General features: G+C 41.9%; 1 protein-coding gene across 1 annotated transcript in view; it reads left to right on the forward strand.

Moving 5' to 3' along the window:
- The first annotated feature begins 2,876 nt into the window (after positions 1–2,876).
- The window catches only part of LOC126336253 (cytochrome P450 6k1-like), a 76,320-nt gene continuing 58,020 nt past the window's right edge, over positions 2,877–21,176 (forward strand). The window contains exons 1-2 of the mRNA XM_049999748.1: positions 2,877–3,017; positions 10,371–10,594. Of these exons, the coding sequence (XP_049855705.1) occupies positions 10,375–10,594 (220 nt within the window). The 5' untranslated portion in view covers positions 2,877–3,017; positions 10,371–10,374. The remainder of the gene's footprint in view (positions 3,018–10,370; positions 10,595–21,176) is intronic.

Genomic DNA, 21,176 nt, shown 5'->3' on the forward strand with positions numbered 1-21,176 from the left:
GAGCTACCGAAACACGGTAGCTCTGTTGGTAGAGCACTTGCCCGCGAAAGGCAAAGGTCCCGAGTTCGAGTCTCGATCGGACACACAGTTTTAATCTGCCAGGATGTTTCATATCAGCGCACACTCCGCTGCAGAGTGAAAATCTCATTCTAAGTTAAAATTCTTCACAAGTTTTTATCTTCAGCGATGCAGAAGACAGCTTATGAAACCAGATGAATTTTTGCCATATTCACATCGTCAAAAACTGTTCAGGCAGCAGCTGACATTAAGAATTTGAGAGTGTTTGAACAGCCGTTCCTATCTGTGTAGTGTTTGGTTACGGACCAGAGATAACGTTATCATAAGGACTTAAGCGGCCCTCACACGCCCAATATTATTGTCACAATAACATTATGTCAGTGTAGAGGTATTGCGTGAAAGTGGGAGATCTAGAAACGTACAATACTAGTGTGGCACATTTACGTCCGTGGTACTCCAGATAGAACTTGTTGCCACAGTGAACACATCGGCGCTCGACCATGTGAATGTGTGTTGCAGCTCACTTGCTTGCCTTGGAAACACGAGGAGCATCTACGCAGAACAGCTGAAACAGGTTTGAGAAGCTTTCTGTGAACATTTCAATGGATCAAAGACTCTTTCATGGAAGCCCCTATATTCGTAAATCACAACAACAAATAACTACAATTTGTCGTGTACATGTGCTTTCTGTTTATTTCTCTATCACATAGCTGTTACAAACAAAATAAAACAATTACTCTTATGCTGATTGATAGCTTACATGATCTTATGTCTCCGCTGTAATAAATGTTACAAGAAAAATAGACAAGTGCGTTCGATGGACAGCCGACTTGATTGCATTCACCAGTTTTGAGAACTGCTACAAGTAAAGTAAACATTTATCCTGACATGACACTGTGATCATCAGATAGGCTCCCTATCGTGGACAACGAAGTGGCTGGCGTCTCCTAATCAGTTAAGAAATTCATTTCCTCAAATTGGCAATTGATGCTTTGATATAGGTCGTCCAGCCCAGCTTACAATATTTTATCATTCCCATCTTTCAGTTCTTTGCGAAAAATCATTCAGAGAGAATTGAATGTCTGTCGTTCTCGGGAGGAACTGACGTGAATGGTACAATACCGCCAGCACACGGCGAATACATTCAGTAAAATATTGGACAATCGTCAACACCTTTAAATCACTCACAGCCTTCTTGAACATAGATCGCTTTAAAACTAAGTATTCCACATTGTGAGACGTGTCTGTATGAACCAACACAACGAAAAAAGTTGGGGTGAACATACGCACTATGATGCGGAACGTGAGAGCAACGAGCACTTTTTCATTTTCGGTATTGTGAAACACAACTCCTTCACTGTAATCTTTTTGTTACGATGAACGACCTGCAGAGTGCAGTAAACAAATGGGAATACATTATTCTGTTACTGTCAAGCAGCAGAGGTTACTATTACATGCGATCTGCACTTGGGGCCGTCGCTAAAGCAGGTGCTCGATATGATGTCTACTCATAGTAAGGTATGTTTCTGTCCGACTTCTTAGAGATACATACTCTCTGAAAAACTTCAGGTTGGTCACGGATGGGCTGGAAAACTAATGACGCGTCACTCTGACATTTGTACATCATTAAAGGGGTTTACTCACCCCAAAGCTCTCAACCGTCTCCACAACCAAAATTCCAAGGGATTAAGATCCGAAGAACGAGCTGACCAACGTAACGAACTTCCCCGACCAATCCTGCTCAATTAACGTTCGTGTGAGGCGTTCCAGGACGTTTTGGAGATACTGGGCTGGTGTTCTACCGTGCATAAATCGCATCTCCAGTTGGTATGATACCTACCCCAGCACGACAGGCTGGATATGGACTGAACATGCCTGTTCTCTTACAATTAATATATGCACTGCTCTTACCCACAGCTGTAAATACGGTTTGAACAACATGACTAACAGATGTTTAGCGTTTCATGTATCTGTGGTCAGCCAACAGCCTTGCAACAGTGGTAACACAAGTTCTCGTCAGATCACCGAATTTAAGCGCTGTCGGGCTGGGCTAACACTTGGATGGGTGGTCGTCCGGTCTCCTAAGCGTTGTTGGCAAGTGGGGTGCACTCAGCCCTTGTGAGGCAAACTGAGGAGCTACTTCATGGAGAAGTAGCGGCTTCGGTCACGAAAACCGACAGCGGCCAGGAGAGCGGTGTGCTGACCACATGCCCCTTCATATCCGCATCCGGTGACGCCAGTGGCTTGAGGATGACACGGCGGTTGGTCGGTACCGTTGCACCTGCAGGGCCTGTTCGAATGAAGTTTAGAGTTTTAGTATCTACGGTCAAGTACAGGAGAATTTGTCGTTCGTAATAAGAAAATACCATGACATAATAAGGGAAATCAGAGGTGCTACGGAAAGATATTGGTGTTCATTGTTTCTGCGCGCTATACGAGATTGGAATAATAGAGAATCGTGAAGGTGGTTCGATGAAGCGTCTGCCAGGCTCTTAAACATGATTTACACAGTATCTATGTAGATGCAGAGATAGTTGGTATTAGAAGAGGTGAGTGTTTCGCAGTAGTGCAGATGAAAAAGTGCTCACAACTGTTAAAACATGCATTTTGGAGGCAATGTTTAACGGACGTTTTTGTTACGTTCTGGTACACACTACGACCTCTCAAAATTTGTAATGTATTGAGCAATCCATCAACATCCGTATCAGGCGGTCGATGTAATTGCGCGGTACTGCGTATTGCGCAATGACACGCGCTATAAAGAGCAGCGTCATGCTTACGCATGCCTACTCAGCCCCCCCCTCCCCCCTCCCCCCCTCTCTTCCACCAACCACGTAACGCTCCGCTGTGCGCGAACTTACAGTAGTATATAAAACAGCTGCATCATGCAAGCGGTATGTGCGTTCCATTCTGTTATATTTAGATATTGTAACGAGAGCTTTCTGTTCAAACTGTGCGACGATCAAGCTAGCGTTATTCGTTTCGATCTACTCCGGAAGGTGAGTAATCCAATTACAGATTACTTATGTTCGATTCCCAGAGGATTTCTTTCACTTGCTCCATTAAAAAGTGTAATACTACTAGTGTTAATTCATGTCATAATCGGCCATTACTCTAATACAAAACGGGTATTGGTAATATTGAATTGGTACAGTTGTTGCTGTACTAGAATTAGTTTCGATTTTATTTTTAAACTTTATGAGCGAACTTAAATTTAATTGCCTCTGGTACATGGATATGGACACATAGTATCGAGAGGTTTGCTTAATCTATGGTGATAGGTATTCACTTTTTTGTGCCTTTGTAGTATCACAGTGAAGTTAGCAGACACCGGAAATTTAATAGTCAGTTTTAGGTGCACTTTGGATCGTATTCTTCTGTAGTCATTATTTCTGGCGTCCGTTACCAATCTTTCTGCCATACCTCCAGAGCTCTCACGCAAGTAATGGGACGTTTGCTGCGGGAAACGTCCTCCTATTATCTACGTAGATATCTCCTTGACGAAGAGCTCTGCCAGTTCGTTTCCGTACATGCCTGTATGACCTCTAATCCAGCAGATGCCTGTAATCTAGTTCTCATTTTGAAAGACTTTAACACTAATTCTTGTTTCTTTAAGTAAGCTACACTCGATTGTTTGGATTCCCCTGAGAGTATATTGCTGTTTTGCTTCGGGAACTGCTGCCATTCTTTGTAAGCTATGTAACGTGTTTTTTTATGAAAATTATTGTGTATGATCATGTTCCTGCTGTTTTTCTCTCGTCTGTTAATACTCATATCAAGTATTTCCTTTTACTACTACCATAGTTGAACAGGACGATATCTGCGCGAAGTGGCCAGTTTTCGAAATGTGCAGCAGTTTCCAATGTTTGTTTAGAATTTCTAGTTTTAATTACAGTGTATCTATTCAATATGTTCTTGGTTTCAATAGTTATTGGTATTGGGTTCGATAGAATACAAAGCGTGTCATTTAATAATGTTCTACGGGCTTTGGAAATCTTGATATTAATCACTCGTTGTAATGAGTTGTACCAACGAAAGTTGCACCGTCTTGTTAAAAAGTTAAACCTTAGAAAGATTGCATTCGATAAGTAATGTCGTTCTCGGTAGATGGCTACAGCAGCAAAATAGACATCTGTTTGTGAATTCAGTTGCTATCTCAGAATGGATTTTCACTCGTAGCAGTGCGTGCACTGATCGGAAACCTCCTGGTGGGTTAAAAGCGTGTGTTAGATGCGACGTTCGCCTTATTTTGAACTTTTTATTTGACAGTCTTCCAACACTGAATTGAAACGCTCAGTGTAATAACTACCCTTCGTAAGCAGCAATGTAGAACGCTATAGGGACCAGTACAGGCCCCCGTAAACGATAAAACGTGTTTGACAAAATCGCCCTTATCTGGTCACAGATTTGACAAGCAAGCCCGTACACGTTCAAACAATGCTTGTCAGTTTAATCTCACTTTGAAGCAGGCACTATTCGTGTTCGTGAGTGTATTGAAAGAAGTGAGAACGGCCATAAATTTAGACAAAACAGTCCTGGCGTTGACTTAGCCACTGTGTTCAAAGAAGGAGAAGAAAACAAGACTCTCATCCAGGAAACTGCTTGAAATGAGAGATTTACCCACGAAAATACGCTAAAGGAAATGCTACTCATAGAACTCGATGATTACATCAAATTTCTCCGAATGGGCAATGAAACTTCTTAAAACTTATTAAGTCCCTCCTAAAAGAGCTATGAAGGTCGCTCTCATCTAGCCACGGATTTGCCAAACAAGCCCGTACACGTACTAAGAAAGCTTGTCAATTTGACCTTACTTTTGAAGCAGGCACTTCCCGTGTATGCTGCATTTTGTTACTAGTGCGAATGGCTGCAAATGCAGATAAAGCATTGACAACATTGCCTCTGGCACGCTGTTTAAAGAAGAAAAAAGCATGAGGCTGGTTCGGGAATGGTTTGAAATAAGCAATATTCAGCTGGAAACCCGTTAACGGAAACGTTTCACTTATATCCCGATGATTAATTCAACTTTTTGCTGACAAACAGGGAAACATTTAATAACTTGTTTAACGTTACTTCGCCCTCACATTGAAAAAAAAAAAGATTCAAATGGCTCTAACCACTATGGGACTTAATATCTGAGGTCATCAGTCCCCTACACTTAGAACTACTTAAACCTAACTAACCTAAGGACATCACACACATCAAAGCCCGAGGCAGTATTCGAACCTGCAACGGTAGCAGCAGCGCGGTTCCGGACTAAAGCGCATAGAACTGCTCGGCCATAGCGGCCGGCTCACATTGAAAAAGAAGACACAAGTATGTGAAACCTCATTCTCTTCTACTTAGTATTCTAATGACAGATCATTAAATTACCACAACTTGAGAACATACAGCTCACATCGACCGTAGAAGAACCGGAGGACTTCAATTTCTGTTATTTCATTGCACTCCCATTTATATGTTACTGTATGCGAAAGATATTTATTGTGTTCATAACTTCTTCATCCGTAATATATGACTGGGAAAGAGGTAGTACCTCTACCATTTAGGTAATTGTCAGTGCTATTTTGTTTGTATATTTGATCGTAGTTTTCATAGAAGTGCAAATTCACGATACAATGAGATATATTTTTCACTAAGCATATGTGGCGAAACATCTACACAAACAACATCCGCCATCTTCTCAAACTTTTTGTCAATCAAAATTTCTCGCAAACACTGCATCGTACACGGTCTAATATTTGCCAAGCGTAGTGAAGTTTGACAAAATGTTTGATCGTTTACGATTGTCTTAACAAGTGATTCCGAGTTTCGGAACTCAGGCAGCGAGCCTGGCGGTGCCATGTGGTACTGAAGAACGTCAGTGGCCTGAGGAGCTGTGAGTAATCCGCGAACGTTGATCCAATTCGGGGATTCTGAGTGATGAGGTCCCACGATCATTTAGGTGCGAAATTAACATATTTTCTTTATCAAATATTAACTGTTAGAGTCCACTTCTGGCGTAATAAGTGCTAGTCGGATACTAACTGAAATTAAAGCTTTTCTACTAAATGCCGCCATGCAGTGAACTGCTCTGAAGAGCGATAGGAACTGGTACACCTGCATAATATCGTGTAGAGCCGCACACGACGTGGCATGGACTCGACTAGTGCCTGATGTGGTACTGATGGAATTGACCCCATGAATCGTGCACGCCTGTCCATAAATCCATAGAGTATGAGAGGATTAAGATCTCTTCTGATCAGCGCGTTGCAAGGCATCCCAGATATCCTCAATGATGTTTATGTCTGAGGGGTTCGGTGCCCAGTGGAAGCGCTTAAACTCAGAAGAGTATTCCTGGAGCCACGCTGTAGCAATGTCAAGTGTGGGATGTCACATTGTCCTGCTGCTCTTTCCCACGTCTGTAGGAATGCCCAATGGACATGAATGGATGCAGCTGATTCGATAGGATGTTTACGTACGTGTCACTTGTCAGAGTCGTATCTAGACGTATCAGGGGTTCCATATCACATTCACTGCCCAAGCCCCACACCATTACAGAGCCTCCACTAGCTTGAACAGGCCTCTGCTCGTGTGCAGGGTCCATGATATGATGAGGTCGTCTGTATATCCGTATTGTATTGTATTGTATTGAACCGGGAAACTAGAAACGACGGAGAGGCTTCGCTGACGTAGCCCTCAGTGGTTCACAACCCCCCAACAGGTCACATAAGTCCACACACCCCACCGCCACCTCACATCCAACCCAGGGTTATGTGCGGTTCGGCCTCCAGTGGACCAGGCCCCCCCCTCCCCCCACACACCAGACGAGTGTAACCCCAAATGTTTGCGTGGTAGAGTAATTATGGTGTGCACGAATGTGGTAACAGTGACTGTGCACCAGTCGCCGACATAGTGTAGCTGAGGCGGAATACGGAATAAGAGGAACCAGCCCACATTCGCCGAGGTAGACGAAAAACCGTCTTAAAAACCATCCACAGGCTGGCCGGCACACCGGTCCTCGACACCATTTCGCCCCCGCCGAAGGTTAGAGTCCTCTCTCGGGAATGGGTGTATGTGTTGTTTTTAGCATAAGTTAGCTTAAGTAGTGCGTAAGTTTAGGGACCGATGACCTCAGCAGATTGGTCCCTTACGAATTCACACACATTTGAACTAATCTTCCTGGCGGATACGTGGCGGGGACCGGCACGTCTTTCGGCTCGGAAAGAAGTGCATTAGATCTCGCAGCCAGCCGGAAGGGCTCTCTATACCAGTACATGTCCATTCTCTCGACAGAATTCGAAACGAGATTCGTCCGAAGAGGCAACATGTTTCCAGACATCAAAAGTCCATTGTCGGTGTTGACGGGCGCAGGCGAGGCATAAAGCTTTGTGTCGTGCAGTCATCAAGGGAACACGAGTGGCTCTTCGGCTCCGAAAGCCCATATGTAAGATGTTTCGGTGAATGGTTCGCAGGCTGACACAGGAATCTGCAACAATTTGCTGAAGGATTGCACTTCTGTCACTTTGAACGATCCTTGGAGGCATTTTTTCCGGCCGCAGCGATGTCGGAGATTTGATGTTTTACCGGATTCCAGATATTGATGGTCGTACTGAAAAGTCCCCTCTTCATCGCTACCTCGGAGATAATGTGCCCCATCGATCGTGCGCTGACTATAGCACCAGGTTGAAACTCACTCAGATTTTCATAACCTGCCATTGTAGCAGCAGTAACCGATCTAACAACTGTGCCAGACACTTTGTCTTATGCCGGCCGGAGTGGCCGAGCGGTTGTAGGCGCTACAGTCTGGAACCGCTAAACCGCTACGGTCGCAGGTTCGAATCCTGTCTCGGCCATGGATGTGTGTGCTGCCTTAGGTTAGTTAGGTTTAAGTAGTTCTACGTTCTAGGGGACTGATGACTTCAGAAGTGAAGTCCCATAGTGCTCAGAGCTATTTCAACCATATGAACTTCGTCTTATATAGGCGCTGCCGACCGCAGTGCCGTATTCTGCCTGTCTACATATCTCTGTATTTGAATACGCATCCCTATACCAGTTTCTTTGGCGGTTCAGTCTGTTGAATGCTTCGTGATTACCACATCTAAATTTAACTAATTAATTTTAAAATAAATCTGATACTTTAAATAAGTTACTGTCTCTCATTTATATTACATGGCCGGTTTTTATCTCCCACAGATAGCTTCGTGTTTACTTGATTACTTAGATGTTAAAAAATGTTTCCATCAATATTAAATGCAGAGTCTTGCTTTTAATATACTTATACTTCTCATTCAGCTTGACGATCAACACTGCTGTTCTCCGTGTAGCAGAAAAATTTTTCAGTCCTTGAATGTAGATAATGAGGTACCGATAAGCTATTTTTTTAAATTTTTCTTTGAAGGTTTTCGAATCTTCCACATATCTTATAGAAACCTGATGCATACAATTGGATAAGAAACTAGACAAGGAGGCAGAAACCACGTGAAAATTATTTTTGGCTCTACCATTGTAACTATGTGCGTTACAGATTGTCTAAATCTGATTTTCATTATCAGCAACAAAAACCGTTAACGAGAAAATACTCTGGAGTGTGAGTAAGAATCCGACGGTCTTTAAAAAGGCCTCTAAGAGATGTGCAGCTAGTTAATTTATGGAATATTCTTGCAGCTTGCCTTTGCTGAATATATACCTTAGGCGAACTGCACGTAAGGTAAATCCATATGACAACCGGAAAAGAATATATCAACAGTAAACCAGCACCGGCCAGCACAATGAGGGGCTCATCTAACGATAAAACTGGCTTATCTTGAGGTTCCTTATTTAGTTTTGTATTCCTTTTAACTTGTCTTCACATTGTTCACATTGGAACCTAAAGAACTTTATGCAGAGTCTTTCATTAAGAGCGCAGAACTAAACGGTTTTCCCTATTATACAGACTTGGAAATAGGAATGACATTCGATTTCAACAAATAACGACTGATTAAAACTGTGCCGAACCAGGACTCGAAACTGGGATATCTGCTTTTGGTATGGCAAAGGTCCCTGTACTAGATCCCTCCGTAGTGCTAAACCTCCGTAGATATTTCTCAGTCGAGCTGCGTGTCAGCATAAGTGGTGTAGGCTATGGAACTGATCGTTCATTCCAACTCACGACTGCAGAAGTTCAGTTAACCCTTTCCTGGATCTTCTTAATGAACTGACGTTTAGAAATCCTCCTACCTGTTCCTTGTCTCGTTCTTCCTGACGTAATCCATTAAAGCAGTTCTTGTAGCGAATTGTATTCGTTCGGAGATGCAAACCACCTGTCTCCATTAGGTGGCTGTAAGTGGAAATGTGTGTAGGTAACTTACTTTAAACAAATTCCTACTATGCTTTTATTAACAAACACGCTAAGGTACTTCACAATTGCAAAGTTTGATACATGTCTTCAAAAAATCTTAAAAATCGAATGCAATGGCGAGGCATAAAATAGATCTTCGTACATCCAAAGTAGAAATGGAGGACAGTGGGACGTCAGCTGGTATAAATTTATATTAAAAGTGAAGAAATTCCTCCAGCTGTATTTCAGGTGTCGATTTTGTATTGGCATCTAGTTTCAACGTTGTAACAACGTCATCTTGAGACCCATACACTTGTTGATGTCAACTGCGTGCCGCTGATACCAGAAGTCAGTGATGAGATACGGACGTGCTCCGTGTGGAAGGTGGTTAGTAAATTAGTAGAAGTTCGACCTTGCCGTGGTGGATGGTCTTTCCTAACTAACAGCGCTAGGGCTGTACAATGGCAAACTTGTGAAGTAATGCACAATGCACGGTACGGCTGGTTTCATCTGCAAGCCACACCGTAGCCGTCGCATTGTGATTTATCTGTCACTTGTAGATGAACCCATTTACGTTACGACGGTTACAGTGCAGTCTAGTGGGAAAATTTTTTTTCCATGAAGTTTCCATCTTCTTCGGTAATATTCCTGTCAAATTTGACGCCATTCTGAGCAGTGTCTTTTTTCAGCATCTTGAAATTGGAACTTTAATTATAATCATCCTATATATGTATACAAACGTGCAAACTGCATGGATTTTGCAGTTCGCCGGTATTGCACCATTTATACTGCTGTATTAAAGAGGAACATCCACTAAAAACAGTAAAAATTCTGGAGCACAATTACAGGATCTGCGTGATGTGGTTAACAATGCAATATAGACCTTGAATACATTAGGAGCCTTCAAACTACCTAGCGACGGACTATTATTTTTATTCAGCGTTAGTGCCGCACAACGATAACCCCTATTTCGCCCTCCGTCAACGTTGGCTTAGTTCGATGGTCATTCAGTGCTCCAGCGTTCAGCTGTGGTGACGTAATGCTTTGTTTACAGAACAATGGGCGTGTATCTGGATAGCTGGCTGCTCGAGCTGGCGCTCGCTTTGTCAACGCTGTTGCTGGCCGCTCACCTGAGCTTCCAGTGGAGATACCAGTACTGGAAGAAGAAGGGCGTCCCTTATCTGGAGCCGAGTTTCCCATTCGGTAACCTGGGGCACAGCCTTTTGGGCCAGAAGTTCTTTGGGGATGTTCTCCGTGAGCTGTACGAGAAGGCAAAAGGTGAGTGTCCCTTTATCGCTACGTTATTCAGGTGGGTTATGTTTCATTCTTACTACTATTATCATTATTATTATGTGTTACTCAGACTGATTCATACTGCAGATGGTACATCTAATGATGATAACATATTTTGTAATTACATTCAGAGCACTTAGTAACTGACAAATGGTAATAACTACATAATCATTTTAATAGGAACTCAGTTCTCGTGGATTATTCAGAGAATAATAAGATGAATATAAAATTCAGTAGCTTGTTATGAAATAATTCAGCGATGCTATCTTCAGGTTGTACGACAGATTCAATTAGGGAAACGTTAAATAAGACATAGATATAACACTATCGTGTTATGTTTATGAACTGTCACAACAGATGTTCGGGGGACTCTACGTCAGCCAGTCTCATATTGCAGATAGTATGTTTGAGGACTAAAACGTAATTTGTAATGGCTTCAGCGCACTCAGTGGCTGATAATAGGTGACATGTACATAATAATTTTAATAGGAATAAATTCTCTTCTCTTGGATTATTAAAAGAATAAGATAAAGATTAAATTCACTAGCTTGTTCTGAAATGATTTAGCAACGATACCTTCAGGTTGTACTATGGACTACATTAGAGAAAAGTTAAATAATTTCTATATGTAACACTAGCTTGCTAAGATCATGGAATGACACAACAGATCTTCAAGGAACTACACGGAGTCATACGTTAAGTTCACAAAAATGTTTAAAAAATGGGTGTTACTCTCTTGGAGGAACTAGTACTGCTAAAACTACAAACGTTGTCGTATAACCACACGTCCGGAAAAAAGTACACTATCTGATCAAAATTGGACATTGATACGAGCCGTGTCCACCATTTTCGTTCACGGAGGCGTGAACTGTGTTGGGGACACTTCCAGTAAGCTGTGGAGGAACAGCAGCCCATTCCTCCTGGAGAGCCGAAACTAGAGAAACTAGTGGCGTTGGGCGCTGCCGTGTGGAGCTTACTCGACATTCTGGCTCATCCCAAAGGTGTCTCGTTAATATCAGGTCTGGATTCTGGACAGAGCAGTCCATTTCAGCGATGTTGTTGTCCACGGCCCATTGCTGCACAGATCGTGCTTTATGACGAGTTGTACTGTCGTGCTGAAACAAACTATCTACTGCGACCAGTTGCTCTGCCGTGCGCAGTACACGATGCTGTTAAGTGTGTTCACACTCTTGCGGCATTAGCTCTTCTTAAGCGCAATAAGGGTAACACACCCTAAACGCGAAGAACATCCTCCATTGTACTTTACGTATGCTACTATTAATGAAAGCAGGCAACTTTCTCCAGGCATTCACCAAACCAAAATATTTCGATCGGGCTGCAACAGGGTACGGCGTGAATCATCGCTCCAGATCACTTGTTCCCAGTCTTCGACTGTCCCTCTTTACACCACATCAAGTGTCGTTTAACACTGACTTCATACATGTGTGGCTTACGTGGAGCTGCTCGACCACTGCACTCCATCCTAACGTACAATCATGGCACTGTCCACAGCTCGTGGACCAGTGGTTAGCGTTGGTGCCTCTGGATCATAGGATCGCTGGTTCGATTCCCGGCTGGGTTGTGGATTTTGTGTTGTCCTCATCATTTCACCATAATCATCATCATCATCATTCGTGACAGTAGTTAGATTGGAACGTGAAAAAATTGGACTGCATGAAAATTTGGGCTTTGTACGGGCGCTGATGACCGCGCAGTTGAGCCAGTTGAGCGCCTCACAAACCAAACATCATCACCATCATTTATGGCACTAGTTGTACTGCTGGTAGCATTCTGGAACTGACGGGTGATTCCTTCCGCTCAATGCTATTTCTTACAACCACTCTCCGCAATGCTCGACTATTCCCTTCCGTCAGCCTATGTGGTCTGCCTGGTATTGTCTTGCTTGTGGTTGTTCTTTCGCTCACTCAGGTGAGCCCCAGTGACTAAGCCACTGTCGAAGTAGCTTAATGCTACTGACCGACACATCCCGATAACTTAATAATTCCTGCCTCATTTTATACTGGCGGGTGTGCATCTCGTGATATCTATTGATGAGTTCCGTCTTCCATAGTGATATCTGAGAAAGTTTGAGCGGATGGTATACTTGCTGACGTATTGGCCATGCTTTGCTATTACAGTCCCGTGTCTGCCCATATTACAGGTATGGTTATCATTTGTTGTTACGCACCTTCAGGCTCTCCTTCTCAAACGATGATGAGTTAGTGCGGACATACCTGTCTGTCTGCCCTCGTAGTTGGTCACATTTATGAAACTCACGCTCCTCTTAACCCTTAACCAGCGTAATATCATTCACGGAAGTACCCATGTGTGGTCTGGAAGACCTCAAAAATATTTAATACCAAGAAATCAGATAACTGCCATGGAACTTCTCAACATTGATGTATTAATGCCTTAATGCATGTAACACGAATTACACCATTCCAACTTCAAAAACAAATTAATTGATTAACTAAAAATATTAATAATCATAAACGACAAAAACTAATAATATGTTAAATACATATGAAAAAGCCCAATGCATTACGTTTCTAATATTGATTTTTGTTCATTTTACATAGAAACTCTTAGTTTAGGAAAAGCGAAGTTTAGAAGGAATATATTTATTCACGAAAACTGCTAGCAACATTTTACAAATATAAATTCACTTGGTTGCATTTATTACATGCTTTAATTACACTTAATTACCAGTCTTCTTCGCATTGTTTATCACACATACACAGATAGAGACATATCCTCACGTATGGTGACAATTCAGCAAATTGCATTGCATACCTGAAATGAAGGCTTCGCGCAAGAACTGCACTTGTATATAGTTTTCTTCTTTTGCTGGAAGCATGCGTACAGCACACTTCCCGCTCTTCAAGTTTCTCTTCAAAGCATGGTAGTTCACCTAATAAAAGTTCGAGTTTCAACGGTGAAGTGTTTGTCAGTAACTCGAATATCCGTGAATGGACCAACGAGCTCCATTGCAAACATTTTCATGAAATCTAATCTAGAAACTGGGGGATTGCTTTTGTAAGAGCAGTAAATCACATATTCATTTACTGCTCTAATGTCAACGATTTCGTAAAAAAAATGGGCACAGACCATCACAGAGTTTAACGACAACAGCTATACTGAGTGCATTTTGCATCTTCATTATGATTCTCTCTCGTCGTCGGCCATCCCCAGTTGAGATTCCCAATCATGATCAGTGTGTACAACGAATTCCGAATTCTTTGTCACAATCACTTACTTCTTCCTCTAACCACTGCAGTATTATGTGGTCAAAACCGGGATCATTCACCTTCATCCCTCGGGAAGGACCAGCTATCGATCACATAGCAGATACCCATGTTTGGTCCCTCAGACCACGCGCAAAAAGTCGCAAACCACAAAGTTGCACCTCATAAGAAAACTGCAACGAAACAACCACGCTTGCACTAACCGACAACTGTGAAGGTCTTCGTGTCCGCATAGTTCTGTAACTAGGGTAGTTTAGATACAGCAACAAATACTACGAAACTCTGAGGTCTGACAGACAACACGTGGGGGTTAATTGTTTATCCCACGTTGTCTCTGGGTGTTCAAGGGACCAATGCTTTTTAAATGACCTTTAGCCCCAAATATAAGGGAATAATTAAGGTGAAGGGGATACAATGCTAGTGTGTGTGCCCACGTCTTCCAGCGCTCGGTATGTACTGCGCTACAAGGCGTAGAAAATTTGGCAGTACCCCATTGTGCAGCTCTATAATAACGCAGGTAATATGAGGCGTAAAACTGGTAATACAGAACATATATTAACATGTCCAGTAAAGTGTACTCATGGCCTTTGAATCTGCCACCCAAAATTAACCACATGTTGACACTAAAGGGAGGGGTTTAACGTCCCGTCGACATCGAGATCATTAGAGTGCTAAACCGAAACAGGTGCTTTGTTCCACGATGTTTCGAGGATTTCTATCCGCCCACACGTGTTTATTGTGGTAATTCATCATCCCGATTATCCGAAAATGAAATGTAAGATATTAATTGTGGAATTCCAGCGCTCTATATTATAGCATCTGTTGGCAGAACTGTAATCTAGCGTAGCGCTCTCGTAGTCGAACAGCTTTTCAAAAGCTGTGAGTTACATTGCTAAAGTAGCAGTGTGTGAATAATTGAGTGTTTTATGCCTTTAACAGCTCCATTTCTCCGCATCCTCGGCTCAGGCCATACTTCCCTTCATCGCGACTCTTGCTTCTTCGTATGTGGCGCCCGTGAACTGTGCGAAGTCTGTCTCGATCCCTTGATGTTGCCTGCGAAAGATTCAGTAAGTCGCAGTTCGTGACAGCTATCAGCCGGTACCACAGGGCAGACCCGTGAACCGGCTTCCTCTGTCATTCGGAGCCCTTGCTCTTAAGATGCTGGTATAGAGCGAAACAGATTACCGGAATTAAAAACAAAACAAAAATGATGTTATCTAGACTGATTTTTATTAAATTATTAAGTACTAATGCTGTGCTTACACAATTACTCAGGAAATTATATCAAAATATTCCACAGATATATAGCTGGCTGTTGGCGCCCAAAAAGCACAATATTTAGCCGATCGATCGGCTGTCGGCCGCGATGATGAACTGACCGCCTGGACCACTGTGGAAGGGGAAGGCAGTGCTCACTCTCGCCCCCCCCCCCTTTCCCCTTCCTCACGCCGTCTATCACTATGACGCTGTAGCAGTCGAGGCTCCATCAGTGAAGTATCTCCAACAGAACAACCTCTCCAGTGCCAAGCATTTGAAATACAACTCACATTTTCCTCACGCGACATCCTGAAAGCCATGGATCAAGGCAGTCGGGCTGATGGGCGGATTTCTCGATTTCCGAGAAGAATTTGACTCGGTACCACATCTACGCTTATTAACAAAAGCAGGATATTATGGAATATCAGGCGAAATTTGTGACTGGAGTGAGCATTTCCGACGCAGAATGATATATTTAATGGAGCTCAACTAAGTGTGGTGGTTCCCTTTCTGTTCACGTTGTGTGTTTATGACCTTGAGGACAATATTTATGATAATCTCAGATTCCTGTAGATGATGCAGTTACCTACAACTAAGTACAGTCTGAACGAAGCTGCACAAATCTTCGTGCACACCTTGATAAGGTCTCACAGAGGTCCAAATAGAGCAATTTCCTTTACATGTTCAGAAATGTGAAACTGCGCGCGTCACAAAATAGGAAATTGTAGTCCCCTATGAACATAATATCAGTGAGTCAGCTGAAATCGGTAAAGGCATACAAATACCTGCGTGTAACACTCACTAGGGACATGAAATAGAAAGATCACATATGCTCAGTCATGGGTAAAACAGGTGGTAAACTTCGTTTTGTTTGTAGAATATTAGGGAAATTCGGTATTTTAAGTTATCCATCCTAAAATATTGCGTAAGTGTGTGGGACCTTAACAAGTTGGTCGAACAGGAGGTATTGAACTTATATAGGAAAGAGCAACACGAATGGTCACAGGTTTGTCTGACACATGGGAGAGTGTCACGGAGATGTTGGATGAACTGAATGGCAGACTCTCGAAGACGGACGGAAACTTTTCTGAGAAAGTCTACTAACAATGTTTCATGAACCAGCTTTAAATGATGACTCCACGAATATACTACAATACCTTGCATGTCGCTCTCACAGGGATTGTGAAAACAAGTTAGATTAGTTGCAGCACACACAGAAGCATTTGAGCAATCGTTCTTTCCGCGCTCCATATGTGAATAGAATTAGAAAAAAGCCCTAATAACATGTACAATGGGACATTACCAATTGCCATGCACTTTACTTAATTCGCGGAATGTAGATGTAGAATCCCAGGAGTCACCTCCTTATATTTGTCGAAGGTTTCGTCCTCGGTCCCGATTAAACCTATATCCGTGTTCCGAGTTCTTCAGAGGATGCCGTCAGTGTCACGATTCATAGATTTGTCCCTGATTTAAATGGCATTGTATGGTGCAGTTTCGTCGGTACTGAAGACGTCGTATGAATCGTAATTTCTCATAACGATTCCTAGTCCATTTTCCCATGCCTATTTACTCTGTGACATAACCTTCGCACTTTCACCACAACTTATATTAAAAACGACGTCATGACTTTCTTCAAATTAATGAGACGCTCTCACTAGAATCGAATGCTCCATTACCCTTATCAACAACGAATGAATCACTTACGTTTAAGGGAACGACCTCAGACAGGTACGTTTTGTTCTCTGGATTTTTCGAGACGTGGTATCTCACTTTCTCTGGCCTGTTTGTCTCCTGCCTGTGTGCGTGACGGAGGAAGTTAGGATTACATTAAAATCAGTCTAGCACTGGCAGAAAGGGCATTTCTGGCCAACAGAAGACTGCTATAATCAAACAGAGGTCTTAATTTGTGAAAGAAATTTCTGAGAATGTACGTTTTGAGCTCAGCGTTGTATGCAAGTGAATCATAGACAGTGGGAAAAACGGAACAGAAGAGATTCGAAACATCTGAGATGTGGTGCTACAATAGAATGTTGAGAATTTGGTGGACCGCTGAAATGAATAATGAGGAGGTTCTACGCAGAATTGGCTAGAAAAGGAACATATGGGGAATACTGACAAGAAGAAGGGTTAAACTGATACACCGTATGTTGTGAAGTCAGGGAGTAACCTTCGCGGTACTAGAAGGTTGTGTAGAGAGTAAAAACTGTAGGGAAAGACAGAGGTTTGAATAAATCCAACAAATAATTGAGGACGTTGTATCCAAGTGCTTCTCTGAGAGATGGAAAGAAAAGCATAACATACTTCGATACCTGAGAAGCATAATTCAAGGAATAGAAATACGAACAAGGCCAAAAGGACTTTTATTAAAATAATTTGGACGCAGGGGAACACTAGGACAACTGAGACAATATTTTGAGAGCCGTATCACAACTAAGACAATATTTTTTTTCATTCTTCACTACTAGATTGGCATTCCGTTTGTAAAAGGATGGACGACCTTGATCATGATGCACAAGTTTTAACCCTAAAAGGTTTTTGTAATCAAACAAACGTTATATATAATTACAAACTATGTAGAAAATCTAATCCAAAGGCAATAGTTTTTAAACCTTATTAAGGAAAAAGAGTGGCAGCATATTTATAGTGCTGATAACATAGATGAAAAATATAATGTTTCCCTTAACACATCTCTCATGTTCTTTGAAGTTGCTTCCCATTAGAACGTTCTAAACAGGATACTAGCAGTAAAAGGCAGCCTGAGTCTGATTAGTATGATAAGGATATTATGTACAAGAATGTGGGAATTACATGAAAATATTAGAAGTAGTCACAATTGAGCTACAGTAGCCCATTACAAACACTACTATAAGGTGCTTAAAATGTTAATTGGAAGGCACAGAGTATGTGGTATCCCAATAGAATAGCTAATTCTCAGAATAAAATTAAATCAATTTAGTTACTCGTGGAGATAATGTCTGATCATAAGCAGAAGGTCGTGTATATAAATTCAGTTCGTAGTAAAAATATTTCTTTCATATATCTGTCAAATATATGTACAGTATTTAACAGTCACTTTCTCAATATAGCTGGTGAACTAAATAAAAAGTTAGTTTCTACAGGGAATCATATAACTCTCTAGGAAAATGGTTTCACAACGCTGATTATGGAGTTTGGGGAGTAGCTCACAATTGGTTCACAAGGTTCTTTAAGACCAGAAAGCAGGTCATTCTCCACAATACTGAGAACGCCTGTGAAGTGGAGTCCGAGTGGTGCCCAGTTGTGAGGGGTGCCCAAGGGGTGAGTGCTGGGGGCACTCCTCTTCCTGATTTATATAAGCGATATGCCTTCTACGTTCTCAAATATTTCTGCTTGCTGATCACACTAGCTTGGTGGTAAAGGTTGTTGTATGTAACGTTGGCATGGTTTTAAACAGTGCAGTTCAAGACATAAGTTCATGTCCTCTAGAAAATAAACTGAAATTAAATCAGAGTAAGACTCAGTTTTTACTATTTCTAACATGAAATTCATCAAATCCTGACGTTATTATTACACAGAATGGGCATATGATTAGTGAGACTGAACTGTTAGAAATTCTAGGTGTTCAGATTGACAGGAAACTATATTGGAAAGTCCATATTTGGGATATTGTTCAAATATTTAATTCTGCCATTTTTACTATTAGAACAATAACTAAAATAAGTGATAGTTCGTCACAAAAAGTACTCTACTTTGCTTATTTTCATTCACTTACGACGTATGGTATTATATTTTGGGGGTAACTGTTCTCATTCTCAAAGGATATTATTGGCTCAGAAATGGGTGGTTCGGTCAATAAGTGCTGTAAGTCTGTGAACCTCTTGTCGAACCCTGTTCATTATCCTCTCATTATTCCCACGAATTAGCAACTCTCACTCAGTTAATACTAGCCAGAAATCCAACCTGCATTTCGATCACACTTATTTGACTCTTCTACAGAAAGGAGTGCCATATTCTGCTGCATCCACTTTCAGTAAGCTACCAAAATAGTTCAAAAATCTTACTAATAACTACGCGCTTTCAAATCCAAGCTAAAGAGTATCTTCATGGTAAGTACATATACCTCCATGAAGATGGAACTTCAGTATGCCAATGAAATCGACACATGCACACGTTACACTACCATTTCAAAAGTATCCAAACATCTATTGGTGGATATGAATATGAGTTACTACACATACATTTCCAATTTACAGGTACGTCACCCTGATTTTGAAAAGTATATCTCCAAAGTTGGGGTTTTTAATGAAGTATCACCGACCTTGAGTGAAATCGAATTTTCAAATCACTGTTATATAATTATTTGTACAACTGTTTGGTGTTCCCGACATATGTTTATGTGCAAATGTTATTTGTTCTAGATATCGAAATCATGTAGCCGCACATGTTCAATTTTCTTTTTCCATTCTTCTGTAAATTAATATTGTCAGCAGTCTTACCGCATGAGAAGTTAACATGATTATGTGATAATTTTTGCAACTGTCAGTCTTTGACCTCTTCGGAATTCTGTGGTTCATATTTTGTCGAAAGTCTGTTTATACACTGCTAGTGTCACAGATTCTACACAAAAAGACGGAGTAGTCGTTTGGTACCCTTTTCCCCACAATGATTTCAGAAATTCTCATGGAATATTATATGTCGTTTCTGCTTCATTTGTATCTCAAGTCTAACAGAGATCGTTTATATTCTAATCATGGATCACCTTGTCGATTCCAGTTCCTTATTCTATGACGTCTTCTGACAGGTTCTCCTCCGCTTCCCTGTACTCTTTCCAACTATTCGCCCTTTCCTCGGCATTTAACACTGGTTCTGCTCCAATTGTTTTGTAGTCAGCTGATTTCTTCAGCTATTTTAGATTCAATACTCACATTTATCTAGATTCAATTCCAGCTCGCACCAATCCTCAATTGTCTGCAAATCACTGTAGCTTACCAGAGTTGCAACCCTGCTATGACATGTACCAACATTCATTAAAATGCGTATTCCACACACCATTGCACGATGTGGACAGTGTAGCAGTAGTATTACCTATTCCTTCTGTATTTCTCCAGCCACATGGTGGATTAGGGTGTGTATGGAAGTCTATGGACGATCACTCCTTACTCTATCAGCATGTAAGATTGGGATGGAAGGGTAATCGATTAAACTGGTGCGATGTATTCTCGATCATGCATTGTACAGCAGCTTGCGGCGTACGTAACGTGTTTGCATACGATGGGGTTGTCTGCAAGCAGGCGCGAAGACCTGTGGTGGGACGGTAGTTGACCTGAATGTAACTAAATCTGTTGCACAGTAATAGTACTAGAAATCCCATAGACTGTCACTGGAAGCAGTAACAGCAAGCATCTGGAGCGTGCCGAAAAAGAATGCGTTTGTCGCTGTCAGGTTCATTTGTTGAAATCTTAAGAGGAACAACCCAAACAATAAAAACTCACATGTCGGTGAGCTAAAGAAGAAAACTATGTAACGCTCCAATTCGTTTGCATGGATATTTAATAATGGATAATCTACCCACAACGAACAGACAGTGTAGTAGGCGAGTGGCCGTCATTCCCATTGGCATGCCACCTGGAGACTGCGGCACTGCAACTGGAATCGAGGTGTAAGAAGCAGTAAAATGACTGCTGTTCCGTCTTGTACAGGGTGGGGAAAATAAAAGTGACCCAGTGTAGTAGGCGAGTGGATACGATTGGGCGTGAATGTCTGCATATAATCTCACTTTGTGACGCACACACCATGTGCACGCCCGCCACGTGATCCACACCGGTTCAGAGAGTGGTGCAGGCTATGTCAGTGTGAGTGGCGCAGTGCAAAGGGGACGATGGTACTCACAATGGATCATCAGGTGTTGGTTGTTGAAAGTTACGTGAAAATAGAATTGTGGAAATGGTGTGCTCAGTTGTTTGTTGAGAAGTATAATGGTTTCAAAGTGCCAGCAAATTTCGCCATGCAACACTCAGTCCGAAAATGGCGCCAAACAGGATTTGTCTTGAACAGGTCAAAAAACACCCCAAAACGTGTCCACA

The sequence above is a fragment of the Schistocerca gregaria genome, chromosome 2 (assembly GCF_023897955.1).
Source record: "Schistocerca gregaria isolate iqSchGreg1 chromosome 2, iqSchGreg1.2, whole genome shotgun sequence".
Lineage (NCBI taxonomy): Eukaryota > Metazoa > Arthropoda > Insecta > Orthoptera > Acrididae > Schistocerca > Schistocerca gregaria.